Source organism: Triturus cristatus, chromosome 4_1, assembly GCF_964204655.1.
Source record: "Triturus cristatus chromosome 4_1, aTriCri1.1, whole genome shotgun sequence".
NCBI classification, from domain to species: domain Eukaryota; kingdom Metazoa; phylum Chordata; class Amphibia; order Caudata; family Salamandridae; genus Triturus; species Triturus cristatus.
Genome location: NC_140585.1, coordinates 1,211,615,621 through 1,211,636,647, shown reverse-complemented (window position 1 = coordinate 1,211,636,647; position 21,027 = coordinate 1,211,615,621). Strand labels below are relative to the sequence as shown.

Genomic DNA, 21,027 nt, shown 5'->3' with positions numbered 1-21,027 from the left:
GGCGGCGATCTATGCACAGATATGAATTCAGCAGCCCACATGCCTCGAACATTAGTTATATTCTATTTGGACAGAGGGCCTTTGCCCTACATCTGGGTGCGGCTGGAGGAAGAGGGTTGAAGATGTTTATTTATTCCCAGTTCGGGAAGGTACAGATCGAAGAGGGGGGTGTGTACAATAGCATGATTACAATCAAGTTCAGGGGTAAATATGGCCATCAACACCAGACATGCCAGTGGAGGCAAAGGAGTAACAATGACTGTATTACAAGAGAAGAATGAGGAGATAATAGCCAAAAGTAAAGCTCCTCATTTAGAATATAAGGGGACTGATCAGCGCAGTGAAGATCTATAGCTTTAAGGCAGATATTAAGAGGAGGGGTGCTCAACTAGCACACTTATAAAAGACACACCTGATGAAAAGTTAGGAAATCGCACTACAGAGGAATGCAAGATGCATATATATATTATATACCCATATATTATGCTCCCTACTTTATGCCACAGGAGTGCTAACAAGGATTAAACCGGAGATCCTTTTCCAAATAGGGAAAGAGAAAAGGCAAAGAGGGAAGATACACAATACTAAGCGGCAAGTTAGACAGAAGAGACATTGTACTGGCAAACATATATGATCCCCAAGGTAGAGCAACCACTGTCCTTATATTAGATATAAAAATGCCTCTTTGATTTGATTCAGTAGTAAGAGGGAAATTTGACTGTGTTGCGGATGCAAAGCTAGATAGTTTGCACCCTCTCCTTCCCACTTCAGTGACAGATTAGAACAGCATAAGCAACGAGCACCTAGCTGACGCAATCGTTCTTGACAGACTCCTGGAGAACCTATCATTCAGATACAAGAGAGTACTCTTTACTAAGGCATGTACAATTTGCACATGAGATTAGACAAGTTTGTGAGCACTTCTCTGATAAATGCTGGAGGGGAACATGCTGATTACCTAATCAGGATGTTCTCTGAGCCCAACCCGCTGCTGCTGGTGATGAGGTGAGGTAAGGTGAGAACGTCAATTCCCAATGAGAAATTAAAGGTAGAGGCACAGGTAGACCAGGTTTCAAAATTACTATAAGGGCAAAGCCTCATATTTAGCCATTGAGTGGGGATGGTGCAAGTCAAGGGTCTTAACCTTTTCCTTGTTCATTCTCGTGACCCTTACCTGATGAGCCATAACATCAGCTACTAGGATTTCTTTCTTTTCTGGCAGAAGAATCATTATTACCGCCTGTAATAAATACTCTCGAGGAAGCTGAATGTCAACCACCTTCAGGACTGTGTACAAGTCTGTATAGTAGTCCGCAAAGTATTCGTTGATCTGTGATGCATATGACTCCTCTCATATATTTGTATAAGAAAACATACTTCTATTCTTAAATAACATACATGCAGATGCTGAAGCAGGCATAGGAGCTCTTGAAACATTTGGACCTAATATGGGCATCAGGTAGGCATGGAGTTGCCCTGGCTCTGTGGAAAAGGGCAAACTGGCCACATCAAATTTCGAACTTTACTATGTAGTGGCACAGATGCAGTGGGCCATGTGGTGGAAGGAGGAAAGAATATCATACCTCAAGAAAGAGTAACCCAACACCCGCACTTAGCTAGCATTAATAAAGATATTACTGAGGCCTACGAAGGAGGCTAGGCAGGACAAAATCCTATTAAAAAATATTTAGGTACTGTTGGACCAGTTGCCTGCAAAGGATACACTCAAGCATCATGCACTCCTGAAATCCCATTTGTGGGTATTTAGGCTAGAATGGAATTCAAAGAACAAGTGGCCTATACGAAGGTGTCTCATTTATAGAATCTGTGGAAATGATGAGGGGTTGTGATCTACCAGAAGGGAATTTCCAGCTAGATGGCTCCTTTGGTGCTGCTCTGCAGGGCCTGTGGAAAAAAGGGTCACATGGAGCTCATGGACATCATGGCTTCAAAGTGCTATGTTCCACTAAAGGCAGGCATAAAGCTACAAGTGTAATGTATAGAGAACTAATGGGTCAGACTAAGGGGCCTAGTCATGAACTGCACTGTAGTATGTTTAGTAGTACAACAAACGTAGTATAAAATGCCATTCACAAGCCTACGCGTGGAGAGTGCCACCTCTCCTATCTTTTCTACGCAGATCTCCCCATTCATGTAAGTATACATCTTAGTAGAATATGTAGGACACGTGGGAGTAATCCAGGGGAGTGGCTAGAAAATGGGGGAATACATACTCCTAAATGGGAGGAGATTAAGGTGGAATAAAAAAGGGCTTAGGGAGGGACAAGCAAATACAAAATCCACTCACAAAAGAGTAAGTCCGTTGCTCTTCACAAACTGCACTTCTAAAATTACTACAGCCAAAAAGGACCAAAAACAGTAGTAAATCTACTCCAGCCCAGCCTTGGAGGGAGATCACCGCCACACATGGCCACTCATCGGTACTGCAGCACACTTACATTAAAAAATCAACAGTGCTCGGGGTCAAAAAACATAAAACCCATAAGGAAATAATGTTAAATAAAATATATATATATTTTCGTTTTAAAGGTTACCTTCAGTTTTAAGTAGTTTCCAGATTAAATATGTTTTCGTTTACAAATTAAAACAAACTTTTAATAAAAATGTTAAGAAATAAACTAAAAATAAGTTTCAATAAAATCTACTGAACAATAAATATAGGAATGAGAGTGAGTGGGATAGTTTTAAAATTGTGAAAAATACTTATCAATTAAATAATATATTTTATGCTTTTCATTATTTAATAAATGTAGGTTGATAATTATTTCAAGTTAATTAACATTTTTATTTTAGTATTTTGTGATAATTAAAGTTCATTATTTTTCCCAATACTTTACGAACGGCTCTTCACTCCAGTGGTGGAAAAGGCCACCTATGTGTGAAAAGTTGCTAGTAGTCACTTAACACTCATAAATCCTGTTCTAGCAGACTACACCTCAGTTTTGAAGGGTTGGAAACATGCAAGTCTGTACCTAGTAGTACATTTACACTCTGAAATGGTGAATAGCAAAATAAAGTGCAAAGTTACTACTATGTGCAGCAGTAACTTAAAACATGAGTTAATCTAGTTAACTTTGTGAATAGGCTCCAACATGTTCATTGGAAACATTAAGGGATACATGAATGATGGATATATAAAACCCATCACCAGAAAGGATTGGAGCAGAATACTGAGCAATACCCCTAACAATCTCAAGAAACTTCCACATTCCAACTCATACACTACTAGGACATCCACTAAGCATATTTCCACACCCAAGAGAATAAACAGGTTTTACCCAGGCATAGTGTCCAAAATGTGGTTCAGAAGATGTACATTTCTTTCACATGGTTTGGAGCTGGGTTGACCAGACGAATAACTGGTGGATAGGTTACCTATTTCATTAACATGACAACATATAGGCATATAGCTCCAGTGCCTGGATTTATACATACAATACACAAGAAGTACTAACTCTGGAGTTCTGATGTAGTAAGGAATCCCTTAATACGTACATACATTGTTAAGTTAGCATAACCATGTTAGATGTTAGAAAGCCATCTTGCTGCTTTTGCGCACGACACTGCATCTACATGTTATTGTTTAACTAAACTGCTGCCTCGTGCTTTGCCTCACACGAGAGCAATCTGTTGTTACCATCCCGAGCTCTGCGCAGCGACCTTGGTCTGTACATGGTGTAACAAGAACAGTCTGGGTCGTTAGACAATGCATGTTTTCCACTCTAGGTTGATCGACTCACTATTTAGCCCTAACATACAGGCAGCTGCGAATACCTGAAAGTTGGTGCTTTTAATATTGCAGACATCATGTTTAATATTCAGACCGAAGACGAGCCTTCCTGCGAGAAGACTTCTGATGCTCCTGTGATGTGATTTCACTAAGCTGATCTTTGAGGTATGGGGTCCCCCCTTCAAGCCTAAGAGACCTTTTATTAGCATAATAATAATATTAGTTTCTTAGTAAAGGGAAGGTGGTAGTATCCACTGTCATTTATAACATGATCACTCCCTTTATATTCTATGATATTGTAACGATGCTGATGGTTTTAATTATAATCATTTGTCTGCTTGTATTAGCCAAAGTACTGCATCTTAGGACACGTGGTCTATAAAATAAACTCTTTTTATTTTCACCGTGTCTCTGTTTATTCTTGTTGTGGACTGATGTGAGAATAATATACGAACAGGTATTTCCGATTCCCACCATTCCTGAGAGTACACTGAGTCGCTTGTTCTGGGTTGTCTTTTCATTGGGACCGCCGAGCTAAATCTCGGATAACGAATGGGACACTTATGCTAGCCGGATACTGGGTTCTGGGTTCTGAGGTGAGTTTCTGGTACACCACAATTCACTGAGGTCCTGGGGTTCCACGTATAGTTCTGTGTATAAGCAGAATCCCTGCAACATGGCGCACCTAACGTTTGGTCTATGAGTTGAAACGCCTTAGTAGTGCTTATATTAGTCCACGGCACCCTCATTCTTGTTTCCGGATAACAAGTCTGACGGATTTAAACCTACCTATTTCTGTTGATATAGGTTTCTTCAAGCTTGTTCATTAAAAAGGTTATTGAACCCTTGTGCTACTGATTACTTCGAGTGTAGCTTGTCCTTATGGCGGTCGAAATAGCGGCGCACAGTCGAGCACCTCTGAGACGTCATTTGACGCAGTATGGGGTGCCGGACACTGGTATGAACGTAATCTTTGTGGTAGGGGCCGATGCGGCTCATCCTTGTGAGTTGTTTTACTCTTGGGTGACGCTTCCGGCGGTGAGTGAGGACGATAACTCTTTTCATACTTACACTGCCACTGCCGTGCCAGCGAACTATACACCGTATAGGACACAAGAAATACCAATATCTGCTTGGCAGCATCTTATTTGGTTTAATGGCGCCCTCCCCCATGCGGTTATACCGCCGAGAATGGGCCCTTTGTCAATTGCAGGGGCCACTTGGCCGGTACTAGCCGGATATCCGCCTCATCCCCGTTACCTAACGGTGCCGGTGGCTGATTTGCGTGTACTGCACACTGCCCTTATTACAGTACATAGGGCTTTGGTACAGTACGTGTCACGCAATGTGCAGGCGGGGGCACCTGCTGTTGCGGGGCAGCCTACTGACCACCACGCGGTGGTCATTAGTCCTGTTATGGTTAATTCTGTTATGGGCAAGCGCCCCCCAAATAGGGATGATTCCCTTTTTGGCTTGCTGAAAAATTTGACCAAATAGAAGCGGTTTACCCGAATACATCTCCTGTGGAGAAACACAGGATCCTTACCATTAGTTTGCCTAAAGACTTGGTCCCCGACATTGATGATTGTGTAAACTGGGGCAAAGTCTTTGCAGCGACGTACTCGCAGTGCTTTGGCACTCCGTCTATGTCGGTACTGCCCTCCGTTATTAAACGTGTTCAAGATAACCACGGTGCGGAGTCTGCGATAGAATTAGGAATGCGGCTCCTCGGACAGTTTGACCTGGTGGCTACCATGGTAATGTGTAACCTTAAGGGTGATGCTATGCAATTCCAAGTTCGTAATGAACTGAAGAAGGTTGCTGATGAGGATAAGCCGCGGGAGTTCGCGAAAATAATCTCGACGGCATACAGAGATTTGGGTCGTAGCTCTTTAGGAGTTAAACCTGTTGTAAAAACTCCCGAAATTAAGCAGCAGGGTAAGGCAGATGCCTCTGGTAAGGATGACCGTCCAAACTTTCCGAAACAGAGTTGGCGGGCAAAACAACAGGGAAAGCAGCAGCAGAAACAGGGGTCTCGGCCTGCCTCTCCCGTTCAGTCAGGTAGTGAGCGCACTTATGATCTGCGTGATCGTGCTACTATTAAGTCTCCTGATAGATTTCAGGTTTCTGAACAACGTTCTCCTCGTTCTTCACAGGAAACATCGGCTTCACAGTCCGGTGGCGGAGGCGGTGGCAAAGGTCGGGGTGCTCCACAAACACGTGACCAACCCCGACAGACTGAAGGTAAAGGCAAGCAGGACGAATTCGCACGACAAAGGCCCCCGTTTCAGAAGAAGAAAGTGGCTGCTCTGACGGCAAGGTATGCCTCAGATAGTGCGGACACGGCTTCGGAACCGGACATGGGCGCTGACGCTACTGGACAGCGCAGCGGAAATTACCATAGTCCGTCAAGCTCTGCGTCCATTTCTGGCGGCGACATCAACTGATACATTGGTTACTGTTGAGACAGCTGACACCAGAGTGGCTCCCCTCCCCCTGACAGACTCTATGAAATAGTCTTACTAATTGAGGGTGACATGCAACGTACAATAAAAGGGATTTTTTGGGATAATCTGACTACCACCTATGATATCCTCCTAGCGGAGGCAGATTGGCCCCCAGCTTTCATTTTAGACGCTCCTAGAGGGGAGGAGGTAATCCTCCCGTCCTTTGCGCACACAGTGGCTAAGGACCAGGCTGAAGTGTATGCTGAGGAGTGGGCACTGGCACTAGCGCCGGCATTGTATCGTACTCAGGTGGGATGGGACCGGTTGTCCCCCTGCCATGAGATTCCATTGCGGTCTATGCCCCAGCCACAGCCCCAAAATCCTATGCGTCGTGAAGCTAGACCGCACGTCGCTGCAATCCTTGACCAATTGGAATATCAGGGTGTTATTGAAACTTGTGTGTCCCCTATGAATAACCCTTTATTCACAGTGACGAAGCCTGACGGGTCGTACCGTTTAGTTTTGGATTACCGGCACTTAAATTCGCATTGCCGGACCTGCGCGGTACAAAATACTCACAGCTCGGCTCTTGTCGACAGTCTCGTGCGTAAGAGATTTAAAACGACACTTGACATATCCAATGGCTTTTTCAGCCATAACCTGTCCACACTGAGTAGCCAGTGGACGGCGTTTACTTCAGGCGGCAAACAGAAACAGTTCACAAGATTAGCCATGGGCTATAAAAACAGCCCTGGCGTCTTTGCCGCTCGCGTGGTCTCTCTCTTAGAAAGAATGGACCCCGACGCATACTCCTATGTTGACGATATCTACCTCACGGATGATGAGCTGAAGCCACATCTGTCTTGAGTCGACAATATCATTACGGGTTTTGCGGACTATGGCTACAAATTTAATTTTGCGAAGTCTCACATCGCGGAATATACAGTGTTGTTTTTGGGCTACGAGCTCAACAACGAAGGTAAGGGATTGGCTCCTCACTTTCTGGAGAAGTGCGCATGCCTGCGTGCTCCTACAACACTGAAAAAATTACAATCTTTGCTGGGCTTTCTGAATTTCGGACGTACATATATTCCTGATTATGCCCAACGCATCAAGCCGCTTTACGCCTTGGTACAACCTTCTTTTTCGAAGTCTAGCTGGCAGCTAGAACATTCTGCTATTCTACAGTCTTTACAGGCTGATCTTCTTGCTTCACAATACTTACTGACGCGTAATAACCGCACTAACCTGGTAATAAGAATAGTACCAGGCGAAGTGGGTTTCACGTACTTGACGTTCAATGAGGGCGACACAGTCCCCATTGCGTATAAATCACACTTGTACACCTCTGCTGAGTTGCGTTTTTCCGCTGTCGAGAAAGTTCTGACAGCTGTACAGATGGCGATCCTTAAAGAACGCTCACTGTCACAAGGAAAACGCATACTGGTTGTGACACCGTATCCTGCCCTAGAGGCGGTGACAAAAGCAAGTGTACCAAATTCTAAAGCTTTGCATCCACGGTGGATACAATGGGCCACGACTCTGACATCACCAGATGTCACTTATATCTTTGACGCCTCTTTGCAGACTCAGGAGTACTTACAGTATGAATTCGTTCATCCGGCTCCTCTTTCTTTGCGCCCGCTCGAAGAATACCATTGTGTCATATACACTGACGGCTCGGCGCAGCCGGCGATTGGATCGAAGCATGCCTATTCAGCGGCTTGCGCAATTGTCGTGGGTACATTCGTAAATGGTGAATTCCAATCTGATGCCGTGCATACGCAGTCATTGGGTGATTGTACCGCGCAACTGGCGGAGCTCCGGGCTCTGGTGCTTGCACTGGAGTTTGCTGATCCCCGAGTCACTACTCTTATAGTAAGTGACTCCTTTTATTGTGTCCAGTCCTACAATGACAATTTACACTTCTGGTCTCAAAACGAATATCGCGATACCAAAGGTAGCACAATTAAGCATAAATTGCTTTGGGTTCGAGTGGCAGACTTTAAAGAACGTCTCCCTCTCGTGAATGTTATTCACACTCTTGGTCACCAACGACTTGGTGTCCATGCTGTCGGTAACAGCTTGGCTGACGAGGCAGCAAAAACAGCAGTGGCTACATACTTAGTGGCAGCAGTTACAAGATCTAAAAGTAAGATTGATGATGACATCTTGGCAGCTATTGCTGCTACAGAGAAGGGAAGTGATTACCCGAAGGGTTTTCCTTCTCGTTATTTATATCACTTAAGTCCTGATAACGTCCCGTTAGTGAGGATTAACGACGTTGGTGACAGAATTATTCCCAACGCGGACTGCAGACCATCTCTGATACTAGCAGCGCACGAGGGGTTGGCATCTGCCCACGCCGGCGTGTCTGCTACTATATCTCTGTTACAACAACGTTACTGGTGGTTCGGTTTATACAAACAAACGCGCGCTTATGTTCTTGATTGTGACATTTGCCAACAGATTAAACCTTCAACAGTTGCGCGCCCACCACAAACACAGTTGTACATATCTAATAAACCATTTGGTTGTGTTTATCTAGATCACTGCGGTCCTTTTTCTTCTGATACTGCGTACAAGTATATCTTGGTTGCAGTGGATTCGTGCACACGTTTTCTTTGGGTATGGCCACAAAGGAGTGCTGATTCACGGACTGTCATCAGGGATTTGCGTGTCTTTGTGGGAACTTTTGCGTGTGGTACCTTCCATTCTGATCAGGGCCCTGCGTTCGCCTCTAAGGCTTACAAGGAGGCTATGAGAAATTTGGGGGTCCAAGTCAAATTTTCGTCCCCCTACCGACCTGAGGGTAATAGTGTGGTGGAGCGAATGAACCGTGACTTAAAGCAATCTTTGACAGCACGTGTTTTAGGCACAGGCCTGAATTGGCTAGCCCATTTGTATAACGTCCAACGTGCACTTAATAATCTCCCTAGAAGGTCTCTGGGTGGGCGGACCCCATACATGATGCTCTTCGGAATCAGAATGTTTGTCCCAGACCTTGATGGTCTAGACATGGCGGTGTCGGCCGCACCCTTTGACGTAGATGATCACTGTGCTGTTTTGCAGACCCTACAAGAAGCCAGAGACACTCTATCGAAGGAACACTTGCCCTCCACATCTGATGCTGAGCTTCAGATTCCGGTAGTCGGCTGGCTACCCCGAGTTGGAGACCTGGTCCGTGAGAAGGTGGAGAACAAGAAGGAGTTCGGCCCCTCTTATCGTGCACCGGTTCCAGTGCTTGGAGTGCAGGGTACAAGAACAGTCATTTTACCTCCACTTCCTGGTCGCAAAGAAAACAGGTACATCTCTATTGACAATGTCAAACTTCAGCGAGTGGCCGATACTTCTTAGTATGACTCCAGCAGTTTCATGCCAGACGATGCAAAGAAATTCAGTGTTGGTTCCTGCTTCTACCACCTTGTCTGATGTTGCCATCGAGATGGTCAGTTACTGATCCCTTGTTAATACCACCGGCTGGTGGTCTGCCCGAAGAGACTGAGTATGCTTATCCTACAAATGGTCAATCGCCTGTTTTACAATCTACGGCGGTTACCCAGTCAAGTTTCTCCTTTGACACTAACTCATTGCCTTCCACTTCCCCTTCGAACATTGCTATTTTTGTTAGTTGGTTCAAAAGACATTTTTTGATTCCCCCTTGGACATACATTTGGCTGGTGCTTATAAGTATTTTTTTGTTTATGTCCATTAGATTTGTAATAGTATTTTTCCGTCTGGTGAATGGCCACTATCTCAAAGAGAGATCTATAATTAGACTTATCGATGGAACTTTGGCCCCCCACTCCTCGTCCCACATCATGAAAAGGGACCAGACTTTTGTGAATATTACTGCCTGGCCCGTTTTGGATGGAATTGCGTGGGATGCTGTTAAATTCCAAATACATGGTCCTACTGAGGTCATCAATGTGCCTAATGTATTTCGTGTTTCTATGGGTGATGTGGTTAAGTAGATCATTCGTTCTGATGATTGGGATGTTCATGCCATTGAAGCACTGTTTTCTGATTTGAAATATTATGCCGCTTTTGATGCAGAAGATTTATATGAAAATGCGGCTAACTATGCAGAACAGTATTGTTTTCAACATTATGGCAATCACTTCCTGCATAAAGCAAATACGTTTCGAAATTTTGTAAATTTTACCCAATGGGAACACTGTCCTACCCCATCTTTAGGCAGTTCACCTACATTGGTTGATAAATATACTTATTTTACTGATTTCAGTGTTTCCAGCCCAGCATCCTTTTATTTTAAAGTGATTTCTGAGTCTGCCTCGAAGGTTAGACTGACACACACCAAATTACTATATTCTAAGTCCTTTATGGATGAGTTGTCAATCAAAGGTTATGATCTGTGGAAGGCTACTATTGATCTTAAATCGGTTTGGGGTTCCAAACCGTGGCAGGTTCAGGGAACTGAAGCTTTACATCGTGCCTGTTTTGTACCAAATCATATGTTGTTTTTGAATTCGACCATCTTCCAGACCACCTGTTTCGGATTGGCCACTTCTAAAAAACTGAATTTCCCCTCTGTTCCAGATCTGGGCGCTTACCCAAATTGGGATAACCAAACAGATCTGTCCCTTCCTGCTTTGCAGTCATTAGTCTCTAATACATCTTTCAATATTTCGAAATTTAGTAGTGAAGGATGGTTAATTTGGCAAAGCAGTTCAGATGCATGTCAACGTCGTTTTCTAGGTCTGAAACCGGGGTATACGCAGCAGCGCGTAGACCCTCGGTTTGAGTCCTCTCATACAGTAACTACCTACTCTGTAGGGAAGTTATGTCAATCCTGGCTGCGACATTCCACCTTGGAATCTGTCAAAGTTCATTTATCAAAATTACATGACAAAATAGATTTGAATGATTTTGTTAAAGGTCCTGTGGGTGGCAGATCCAAGAGGTGGGCATATGCTATTTACAACGAAGTATGGAAATTGTCGCAAATTGAAGCGGCTTCAAGATTGAGGGCCATTGATCAAGCAAATATGGAAAAGGTCTTGGCCGTTATAGATAACAACATTAACACACTTTCTTCCAGAATTTATACATTAGACAATATTGTTTCTTCAATTGTTGATATTGTACATGATATGTCTGTATTGTATCATGGTCAAAACCAGTTGCGTTCTGTTATGCAGTTTGCATGGACATTACAAACGTTAAAGGCAGGAAAGGTCCCCTGGGACTATCTGAATACGACATCATTATTCCTTCCCTTTAACCTTACTGTAAAGCAGCAGTTCATGTCCATGAAAGATGCTACATATTCATTGTTACACATTGAAAAATTGGAGCCGTTACCTTTCTCTGTGGCGGAATTGAATTCAGCCGTGTGGTTAGTACATGGGTTGATCACGCTCCCTTTCGCGCTTTTTAAGTTTACGTCATGCATGAAACACTATGCTCTGGGTAGATATGAACAGTTGGGTACCGCGTTCCTACATGAGGTTTGGTCTCTCCCTTTTACGTATAGATGTACAAGAGACGGTACAGAGGTTTACCTGAAAGGTGAGGAGTGTACCTCGACACCTGATCATTCTGTAGTATGTAGGCACATTCAGTTACACGGTGCATGCAATGTACACGCCCCAAATTTGGCCTGCGTCCTCAAAGGTGTCCCAGTGGCAGTGATTACACCATCTTTCACACTGCTTGCAAACGGTAGTTATTTAATTTTGAATAATGAAGCTTGCTGCGGGATGTTAGTGGGAATCCCATATATAGTAACTGTATCGCAGAGAGTAGTCTGCTGCAATAATGTTCTATTTCCACCCCCGCATGGGCGGCTGGATGTTTCCATCTGGCCTTCGATTCCGACCTTGAAAGCAGAGTTCAACAAGATGAGCAGAATAAGAGCTCTATTGTCCCAAAAAGAGGTGCCATTGACTTCCTCCCGAGAAACATTTGTCCTTCACGTGGCAAATACGCGCACTGAGGTACAGGCGCTTTTGAATACTGACCTCCCCCAGCATTTTGGAGCTTTGATCCAAACAATCTTCAATGCCTCGTCAACCACTGGCCTGGCTCATTTTTTTAAACTTGTGGGCTCAGGCCTCGTGACCTCCTTCCAAACTATTTTTGGTGTGATTCCGGCATTTTTTCATTCTATTTTTTCGAGCGTCTTTGGCGGTGTTCCGCTGATTCTGGCGCTGGTGGCGGGTGTGCTACTTTTACTTTTCATACTACGAAATGGCTGCACTTTCTGTGCCTCACGACAATCTGCCCCGTCTGCATCTTCTTCGTGACAGGATGCTTGAATATTATGGTACGCTGCCATTGGCGACTTTGAGCCTGGCGTATGGATTATCCTTCCGGTATTCCTACTTTACCTGCGTACAACCTGTCTTTCACTGCCTAGATTGTCCCTTTGAATGGCCTCTGGATTTGTGCTTAACCAACACGGTGTCTCCGGTACCGGATTATGATCGACTGATGAGTCCCTTAGTGTCTCACGAGTTTGCCTGTTCTGGTGTTCGGATTATGGCCTGTGGTGCGGCGCATGGAATCCTGGGTAATTGGGACATCGCAAGGGCTGCCTATGACTTCTTGGATATGAGTTATTTGGAAGTACACGTCGGTTGCCCTCTGATGGTGTTAGAGGCTCCGCTTATTGAAGAACATGTATGTTCCTTTTCTTTGGTTAACTGGATGGCTGAAACTTTTAGTGGCCGTGCCAACGATTTTCTGTTGGAAGCTGTTGCTACGTATGCTGCATACACGTTCATGGATTGAGTGAACTGTCATTCACGATGTTTTTTCTACCATGTGACTTTGGATTGCTGGCTAAAGCAGCATTTTTCATTTTTTTCCTTTCCCTTTTTGAGGTTTTTTTTTTGCTTTTCTTTTTTCTTTCGAACTTTCTCTGAACTGATGCTTGGTTTCGATTTGAATACGCCTTGTTCTGCTCTGTCGAATTTGAACTCTGCGTTCTCTCATTTCTTCCCTGCTGGTTAGTGCTTCGATCAAGGGGGCATGTAGTAAGGAATCCCTTAATACGTACATACATTGTTAAGTTAGCATAACCACGTTAGATGTTAGAAAGCCATCTTGCTGCTTTTGCGCACGACACTGCATCTACATGTTATTGTTTAACTAAACTGCTGCCTCGTGCTTTGCCTCACATGAGAGCAATCTGTTGTTACCATCCCGAGCTCTGCGCAGCGACCTTGGTCTGTACATGGTGTAACAAGAACAGTCTGGGTCGTTAGACAATGCATGTTTTCCACTCTAGGTTGATCGACTCACTATTTAGCCATAACATACAGGCAGCTGCGAATACCTGAAAATTGGTGCTTTTAATATTGCAGACATCATGTTTAATATTCAGACTGAAGACGAGCCTTCCTGCGAGAAGACTTCTGATGCTCCTGTGATGTGATTTCACTAAGCTGATCTTTGAGGTATGGGGTCCCCCCTTCAAGCCTAAGAGACCTTTTATTAGCATAATAATAATATTAGCTTCTTAGTAAAGGGAAGGTGGTAGTATCCACTGTCATTTATAACATGATCACTCCCTTTATATTCTATGATATTGTAACGATGCTGATGGTTTTAATTATAATCATTTGTCTGCTTGTATTAGCCAAAGTACTGCATCTTAGGACACGTGGTCTATAAAATAAAACTCTTTTTATTTTCACCGTGTCTCTGTTTATTCTTGTTGTGGACTGATGTGAGAATAATATACGAACAGGTATTTCCGATTCCCACCATTCCTGAGAGTACACTGAGTCGCTTGTTCTGGGTTGTCTTTTTATTGGGACCGCCGAGCTAAATCTCGGATAACGAATGGGACACTTATGCTAGCCGGATACTGGGTTCTGGGTTCTGAGGTGAGTTTCTGGTACACCACAATTCACTGAGGTCCTGGGGTTCCACGCATAGTTCTGTGTATAAGCAGAATCCCTGCAACACTGAAACAGTGAAGGCATTGTAGGAAAATGGGAGATAGAAGGGGATCTATTCCCTCTGTTCCATGCACCTCTGTGCCATGCACCTCTGTGCAAATCATTTTCCTGAAATTTCTCCAGCCCTCTTGATAAATCTTCATAACTCACAAAACACCTCTAACCTACCTCCTCACATTCTTTCCGACACTTCCCTAAACAACTGAAATTCCAATTAAGTATTCCAATCAGCCAGGCCTTAAATGACGGGCAGCGGAAAACGGATCAGCAGTTTCTCATCTGCAGTCAAGATCAATGCATTCATTAATAATCTATTATTTAGTCTGCTAAGCTGGAAAGTGAACTAAACAAAATTCAAACTACGGGGTAAAATAAACAAATAGTAAACTGTATAACCACTGCAATATTTTAGCAAGACTTACAACAGAACGGAATGAAGGTAATCAAGAATATAAATTACCGTACAAAATACCAATACATAAAAAATGTGTTTACATCTTTTGGTAGGTTTGCTAATTTAACTGTTAAATGCTCATTAAAATATAGATCAGTTATTGCGAAATCCAAAAGATGTAATTCATCTAATATACTTCATCATTTTATGATTCACATATTTAGGTTCATTATTCAAAGAAAAACTTAATGTTAGTACATGCAACAGACAGTTGTGTATAAAAGGATATGAGTGTATCAAAATTTTAATAGCGAATTTCCTCAATGGATTAAAAGGACTTATAATGTACAAGGCAGGTGTGGCACTAAATCGAAAGATTGTTTTTCCTCTGTTTAGTACTATAAACGTCTGTGGAGAAAAAGAAAAACAAGTTGTAAGAGTAAGTCTCAAATATTGACATTAAACAGCAGATTTTCTTTAGGCAAAGTGAATAGAAAAACAAGAAAATTATGTTAAATTCTATCATTTTCCATTGTATTTCACAGATTAAACTTCAACAGAGCTGCATGCAGGTAAAAACATCAATCAAATGCTTTACTACACAGGAGAGAGAACAGTTTCACATTAAGTAATATTTATATATTACTATGACAGAAAAAACTACAATGCAGTTAACATTACAAACAATATATCTCATTCAAAAAAGCTAAATACCAAAGAACCCGATAAAAACATTTTTCCCCTGAATCAAATCATGCACTTCAATAAAGTCTGTTATGAACACTAGCAAAATACCTCGAAAATATACATAAATCAGAATTGATTTAAAGCATTCAATACAAAGGCACATATTCAAAACCTATTCTGAAGAAACAGTTCTTTAAAAAAAACAATACACTACTATTTAAACAAGATCGACAAGGCCAATAGGTCAGGCTGACAGACTTTTGACTTTATCAATACTTTTTTTGTCATTTTTTTTCATATTTCCGTTTTAGTGAAAATGTTGCGTCCTCAGCAATATACAGAAAATTACTGGCTAAAAGCAAATATATTCTTTTGGTCTCAAAAAGCACACACTGCCATAGTAGTTGCAAGCCCTTGAGAACTGCTTTGTGTGTATCTGCTCTTACTGAAAAGGGCTGAATGCCATCACTCATAGTGAAGTAAGTCAATGACTGTTGTGGGCTGAATCATTGTGCAATGCAGTGTGCAGTAGTGGGTGGACTAAATTGTGAATGATGAAAGCTCAGTGAATGAAGAGGGATGGCTGACAGGTCCTTTAATATATTATACTTATTTTGTTTGTAAAACCAAAAGATCTTGGCTAACACCAGACCTAAAATGGGCACGACAATATATGCATCAAGGCTTCAAAGCCCTATTTACAGAAACAATAGTACATCTTATTCCTTTTTTATTTCAAACCATGCACTTTCTATAACAAGAAGCATGCGATATTGAAATCTATATCCAAGAAGCGGAGTCTAGTATCTGTAATCCAAAATATTTCAAATACAATTCCCTTCATTTTTCTTTCAGATATGAAACAGATCAGCAATAACTTTTAATCTCTTCTCGAGGTATCCCTCCAAAGGGAAATCTGCTTTCATTCCAAATCCCACAAAAAAGAAGTGATGAGTTGACAAGTACTGTCTCCCTCCCCAGACACCTAACAACACCCAGTAGACTGCTGCTATGATTTTAGTACAGATCTCAAAAATATAGATTAGGTACGATCCACAATATAAAATACTCTTGCAATGCCCAAATCTATGTGGAGAGCTGCACAAGGCACAGCATTCTACCATAAATACAAGTTCCCTGAGACAATATTTCTATTTTCAATAGGCTACTTGACCATCACTGAATACAAACTTTGGTCTCATGAATCAGATTGGTAACACTACGATTGAACAAGATAAGTAGTGAAGGACCTTTATCCTGACAAAAGTCCAAAGATCATCTCAGCCTTCATAATTGATAATGTTAAGCATCTTGATAGTATTTCAAAGACGTCTAGAATTGATATTTGCAAAATAAGTACAGTGCTCCACAAATTCTAATGTATATTGTTAATATAGTAGCCTAGTTCAGAATTTGAACTTTCAAACTTCTTAATTTGGATTTACCAAAGTAGACTCACAACATATTCGACATAAAAAAGTCTGCAGAAGCCAATCATTAGCTCAACAGACCAACACAAGGTGGTGATATAACTATGGTGTCATAATTCTAGATCCAAACCCCAAAAAAGTGGTCTCCCAATCTAGGAACAATATTTGCTCTCTGATGTGCATAAGGAAGATCAGAAATCTAAATTAAATAATGAAGGTGTGGTCATAATATATTGACTTGCATTAAATAAAATTTAAAAAACGTAGAAATTCACTGAAACTATATCTTGGGCCCGAAGTAACTATAACTCGTGCCTTCCCTGTGCACTATTACCGCCAATATTACATCACTTGTTCTATGATACCATTGACAACATCACTGCAAAATCTTAAAAGACGTCATTGATGTCAACATTGTGCATGGTGGGTGCATGAGTTACCTTAGGGCATGAGTTATAGTTACTAGATATAACTATAACTGGTGAATTTCAGTGGCTTTGTTTAATTTTCACCCAACTATAACGTCACTTTAACCCCTTCGATGCGGCGCCGATTCCCGCTCAGCGCTGACCGTTTCTTGCGCGGGCGTGGTCATGACGGAACGGTTCCGTCATGAGCACAGCTCAACCGACGCTCATGACGGAACCGTTCCGTCATGAGCACCGAAGGGGTTAACCTTTAGTGCTTTCAGTGATATATATACACACATACACGCACACACACATCATCATACCATTTAAGCTGTAATGTAAAGGTACCACAAGATAAAATATTGTGATGTAACCTATCACAATGTACCAACATGCAGTGCAACAACTAACAAGAAATCGAACTAAATACAAACATTCAGACAACTCTTCTACAGTTGTACGGTAATAAAGACAAGCCAACAATTACAATTTACTTTACTCAACGTGGACTCTGGGTTATAGGAAAAAAAACAGTCTCCGAAACCTTAATGGTGCGAAGAAAACTGATGAGATTACACGTTATATGGGACTGCAAGGAGATCTAAAAATATTGTGAAAGAGTAACACGCACCCTAGAAATGGGACTGCACAGAACAAAAGAATAATCACTAAGAGTCAAGTTGCTAAGGGTTATCGCGGACTCTGGTTGGGGGGAGGTGGGGGGTCCTGGGAGAGAGGACCCTAATAGGGCTGGGATGTTTGCTAGCCAAGAGGGCTATAGCCAAATATTGGTTCTCTATACTACATTCCACTATCAGTAAGGTTACAGATAGATGTGCAGTATAAACAGTAATCAGAAGTGGGAAAAGTACTGCTGCTATGTGGGGCACAGAAGCACTTGCACAGGTAGCAAGCAACACTGTGTAGGGTGTGACTGGTAGAATCTTGTCTAGTGTTGTGAGCCTATAAGGAAGGTGTTTGGGTGTGGTGAGTGACGAGACACGTGTTCTCGTCTGGTCTTAGCATGCAGCGCTTAAGGATGTATGACGGATTCATGCAATACCTTTAACAAGCATTTTATTTACCTCAAGTCATTATCACGCATATGCCTTTACCATGCATACCTTTACATCGAAAATTCTCATTGTAAAGGTATGCATGGTAAAGGCATATACATGGAAAAGTCGTACATGGTGACGGCATTACATGGTAAAGACGGCGTGGTAATGGTAAAGCATGGTAACGACTGTGTGGTAAAGCCTGTTTCCCAGCACTTAATAGTGTGTTGGCGGTAAAAATAGTGTGATACAGCATGCACAGTTTACACTAACACAAACACTCGAGGAAATTTTAAAGCAACCATGGTATATACACCTAGTGGAGCTCTTCCTGAAAAATAAAAATACTGAGGCGGTATTAGGCAACCAGGGTGTAAGATCATTTAGGATGGGGAGCACATTGGGGACTAAAGTATAAAGGCAGCTACAACACACAAACCCAGCCAGAAGGGCAGCGGGGTGCTATGTGTATTTACACCAAAAGGTGGGGTAATGACAGAAGGCCAAGTGATACAAGCACCATTTGCAAGGAAGGGATACTGCTAAATAACTAAAATGGGCGAAATAAGAGTTGGAGCAGGAAAACAAGTTGCTGACAAGAGCAACAGTCACACAGCTTTTAAAGCAGGGATGGGCCAACTGCTGTACAAATACACCTGACTAAAGTAAGTGGTGTAAGAGCAATCAAGGTCGGCAACCGAGCAAAAGCTACACAATCACTTAGCCTACTTCTGCTAGGCCAAAAGAGCCCAAATTTCTGAGCAGATGTATCCGCCACACACAGCTCTCAAAGGCAGACAAACAGCAAATAGGCGAGTCCTAGCTGCGTTACAGCTCATATACTAGCCACAGTCACACCCTGCACTTGCAAGGGTGAGTTGTGACTAGCTTGGAAGGTTGCTACTGCAAATGACCAAAACGGGTTACCCTTCAATACTCATCCCTCCATGAGAGCCTAATACTTTTTTAGATATAAGAGGCCCACTCTCTAGTTTGCATCAAGAGTCATCCTCCTGCCCTTATAGATTTTCCTTTCGGCCATGCAGCAAATCCTACTGTTCTGGTAGCCATTCTGAATTTGATATTGCCTGGTCAGTGGTGCACTACAGGGTGCTAGCAGGTGTCATAAAAAGAGATGCAACAGGCACGTTGTGCGATCGAAGATATCTGGCCCACTGCAAATACCCTCTAATGATTTTTCTCACATTTTTACAAAAGTTACCTAATAGACCAACCTCTTCCTAAGTCGAACCATCTCCAATCTAGTCTCCTTTCTCACCCAACAGGTGCCTAACCGTGGCCAATACTTCCTCAGGTATACAAGTATACTACCTACAACCACCCAATGAAGGCTTCTATAGATCTACCTGGAATAGTGAAGGACTGCAGCACATTCATGTACATCATGATCTTTTGCAGCATCCATGGGTTCCTCCAGTACCCTTGCCATGCACTTTGAGTGGTCATCAAGTTGCATGCTAATAGGTATAAACCCCACAATAACTGAACAGTAGTTTGCCAGGGCGGGCCCAATGTATGAGTGTCTCGCTGCTGAGGACCAAGAGTGTGTGAGCGCAAATGTTCTACTAATAAAATAACATGCTGTATTTGAATTGCTGCTAATGCTGAACAGGGTTTACATCGTCTTCCATATTGTTTAAACGTCATCCTATGTCCCATGATATTATTGTTGATATCGTCTCTACAATAAGCCTTAATAGTTTCACAAAAGTCAGCAGAGAACATTCCCAGAGAACTCTGCCTAAATTTACCAAGTCAAGGATAAACCATTCATACAAGTACTATCATAACCAAAACTGTGAGAACAAAGATGTGTTGGTGGTGGGAAAATCACTGAATGTATTCTATGTAGAAATGTTTCCTTTAGACTTTTTCCTATTTTGTTAAGCTTTATGAATCATATGTTCCCATCAAATGTATGAACCCTATTGTTCAAAACCCTATATAAGAGTGTGCATTTCTCTCACAAGAGACACCCTAACTCCCATTCTTAAAAGGCAAATCTATGCCAGATTGCTTACTGAACTCGTGATTTATATTCTATACTGCTAATATACTGATGGCATATTTTGTATTTTGACTTTAATACTTAGATCAAGCATTTAAAAAGCTCTACTGTCGGTCATTCTTATGAGAATGTTTCAGATATTATGTGGGCCCTTATTGAAATAAAAGTGACAGTTCCAATATAGTAGCACCAAAGTCCGAGCTAAAGGGAATATCCCGCTCCAATGAGTAAAACTGTGGTGCTGAAATAGTATGGCTTTATTTAAGAATCCTGAAAGGGTTCTTTTGCACCGACAGATTATGGCAGTAAAAAAAGCACCAACAAGTGTGCAACAGACTTCTGCGAGTCCCCATCTGGGTGTTCTAATCAAGGGGGGAGGGGACAGGACACTTCATTGGTTCAGTGAAAATAGAGTACCACTACCAGATCTAAAACACTGATCCCAATGTATGCAGAGTCCAGCCTCAGAACGTCAGATATCACCAGGAAACAGCTTACAAGATGTTGTGACGTCATCGAGTTAAGGCAGACCCAACGATGTATTACTCACAGCAGGAAAACACAAAACCCTTATCCTCAATGTCTAAATTATTAAAGGCCCAATTAACACCCCTTTAACATGTTGCTCATGCCCCCCCCCCAACTATTAGATGCCTTTCATTGCTAGAGCAATCAGTTTGAGGATCTATTAAAAAAATCATTAAAAAAAGAAATGTTGAATGAGTCGGCCTTTAATAGCGTAAACAAGTCATTCAAAGACAGCGCTAAGGATCTTGCTGTTGACCTTACACTGGAATGGTATTAATACCGACACTTTCGATAGCACTACAACTGAAGATGTCTTTGCTTTGTTACCTAGCACTACTGTGGAGATTTCTGGTGCTGGTAGT

At 42.3% G+C, this 21,027-nt stretch overlaps 1 protein-coding gene across 8 annotated transcripts in view; it reads right to left on the bottom strand.

Annotated features, from left to right (window-relative positions):
- The window catches only part of SCN8A (sodium voltage-gated channel alpha subunit 8), an 828,048-nt gene that overhangs the window by 596,992 nt on the left and 210,029 nt on the right, over positions 1-21,027 (bottom strand). For all 8 annotated transcript variants that reach the window (XM_085654551.1, XM_085654553.1, XM_085654556.1 and 5 more), the window contains exon 3: positions 14,814-14,931. In XM_085654551.1, coding sequence (XP_085510677.1) covers positions 14,814-14,931 — 118 coding nt within the window. The remainder of the gene's footprint in view (positions 1-14,813; positions 14,932-21,027) is intronic.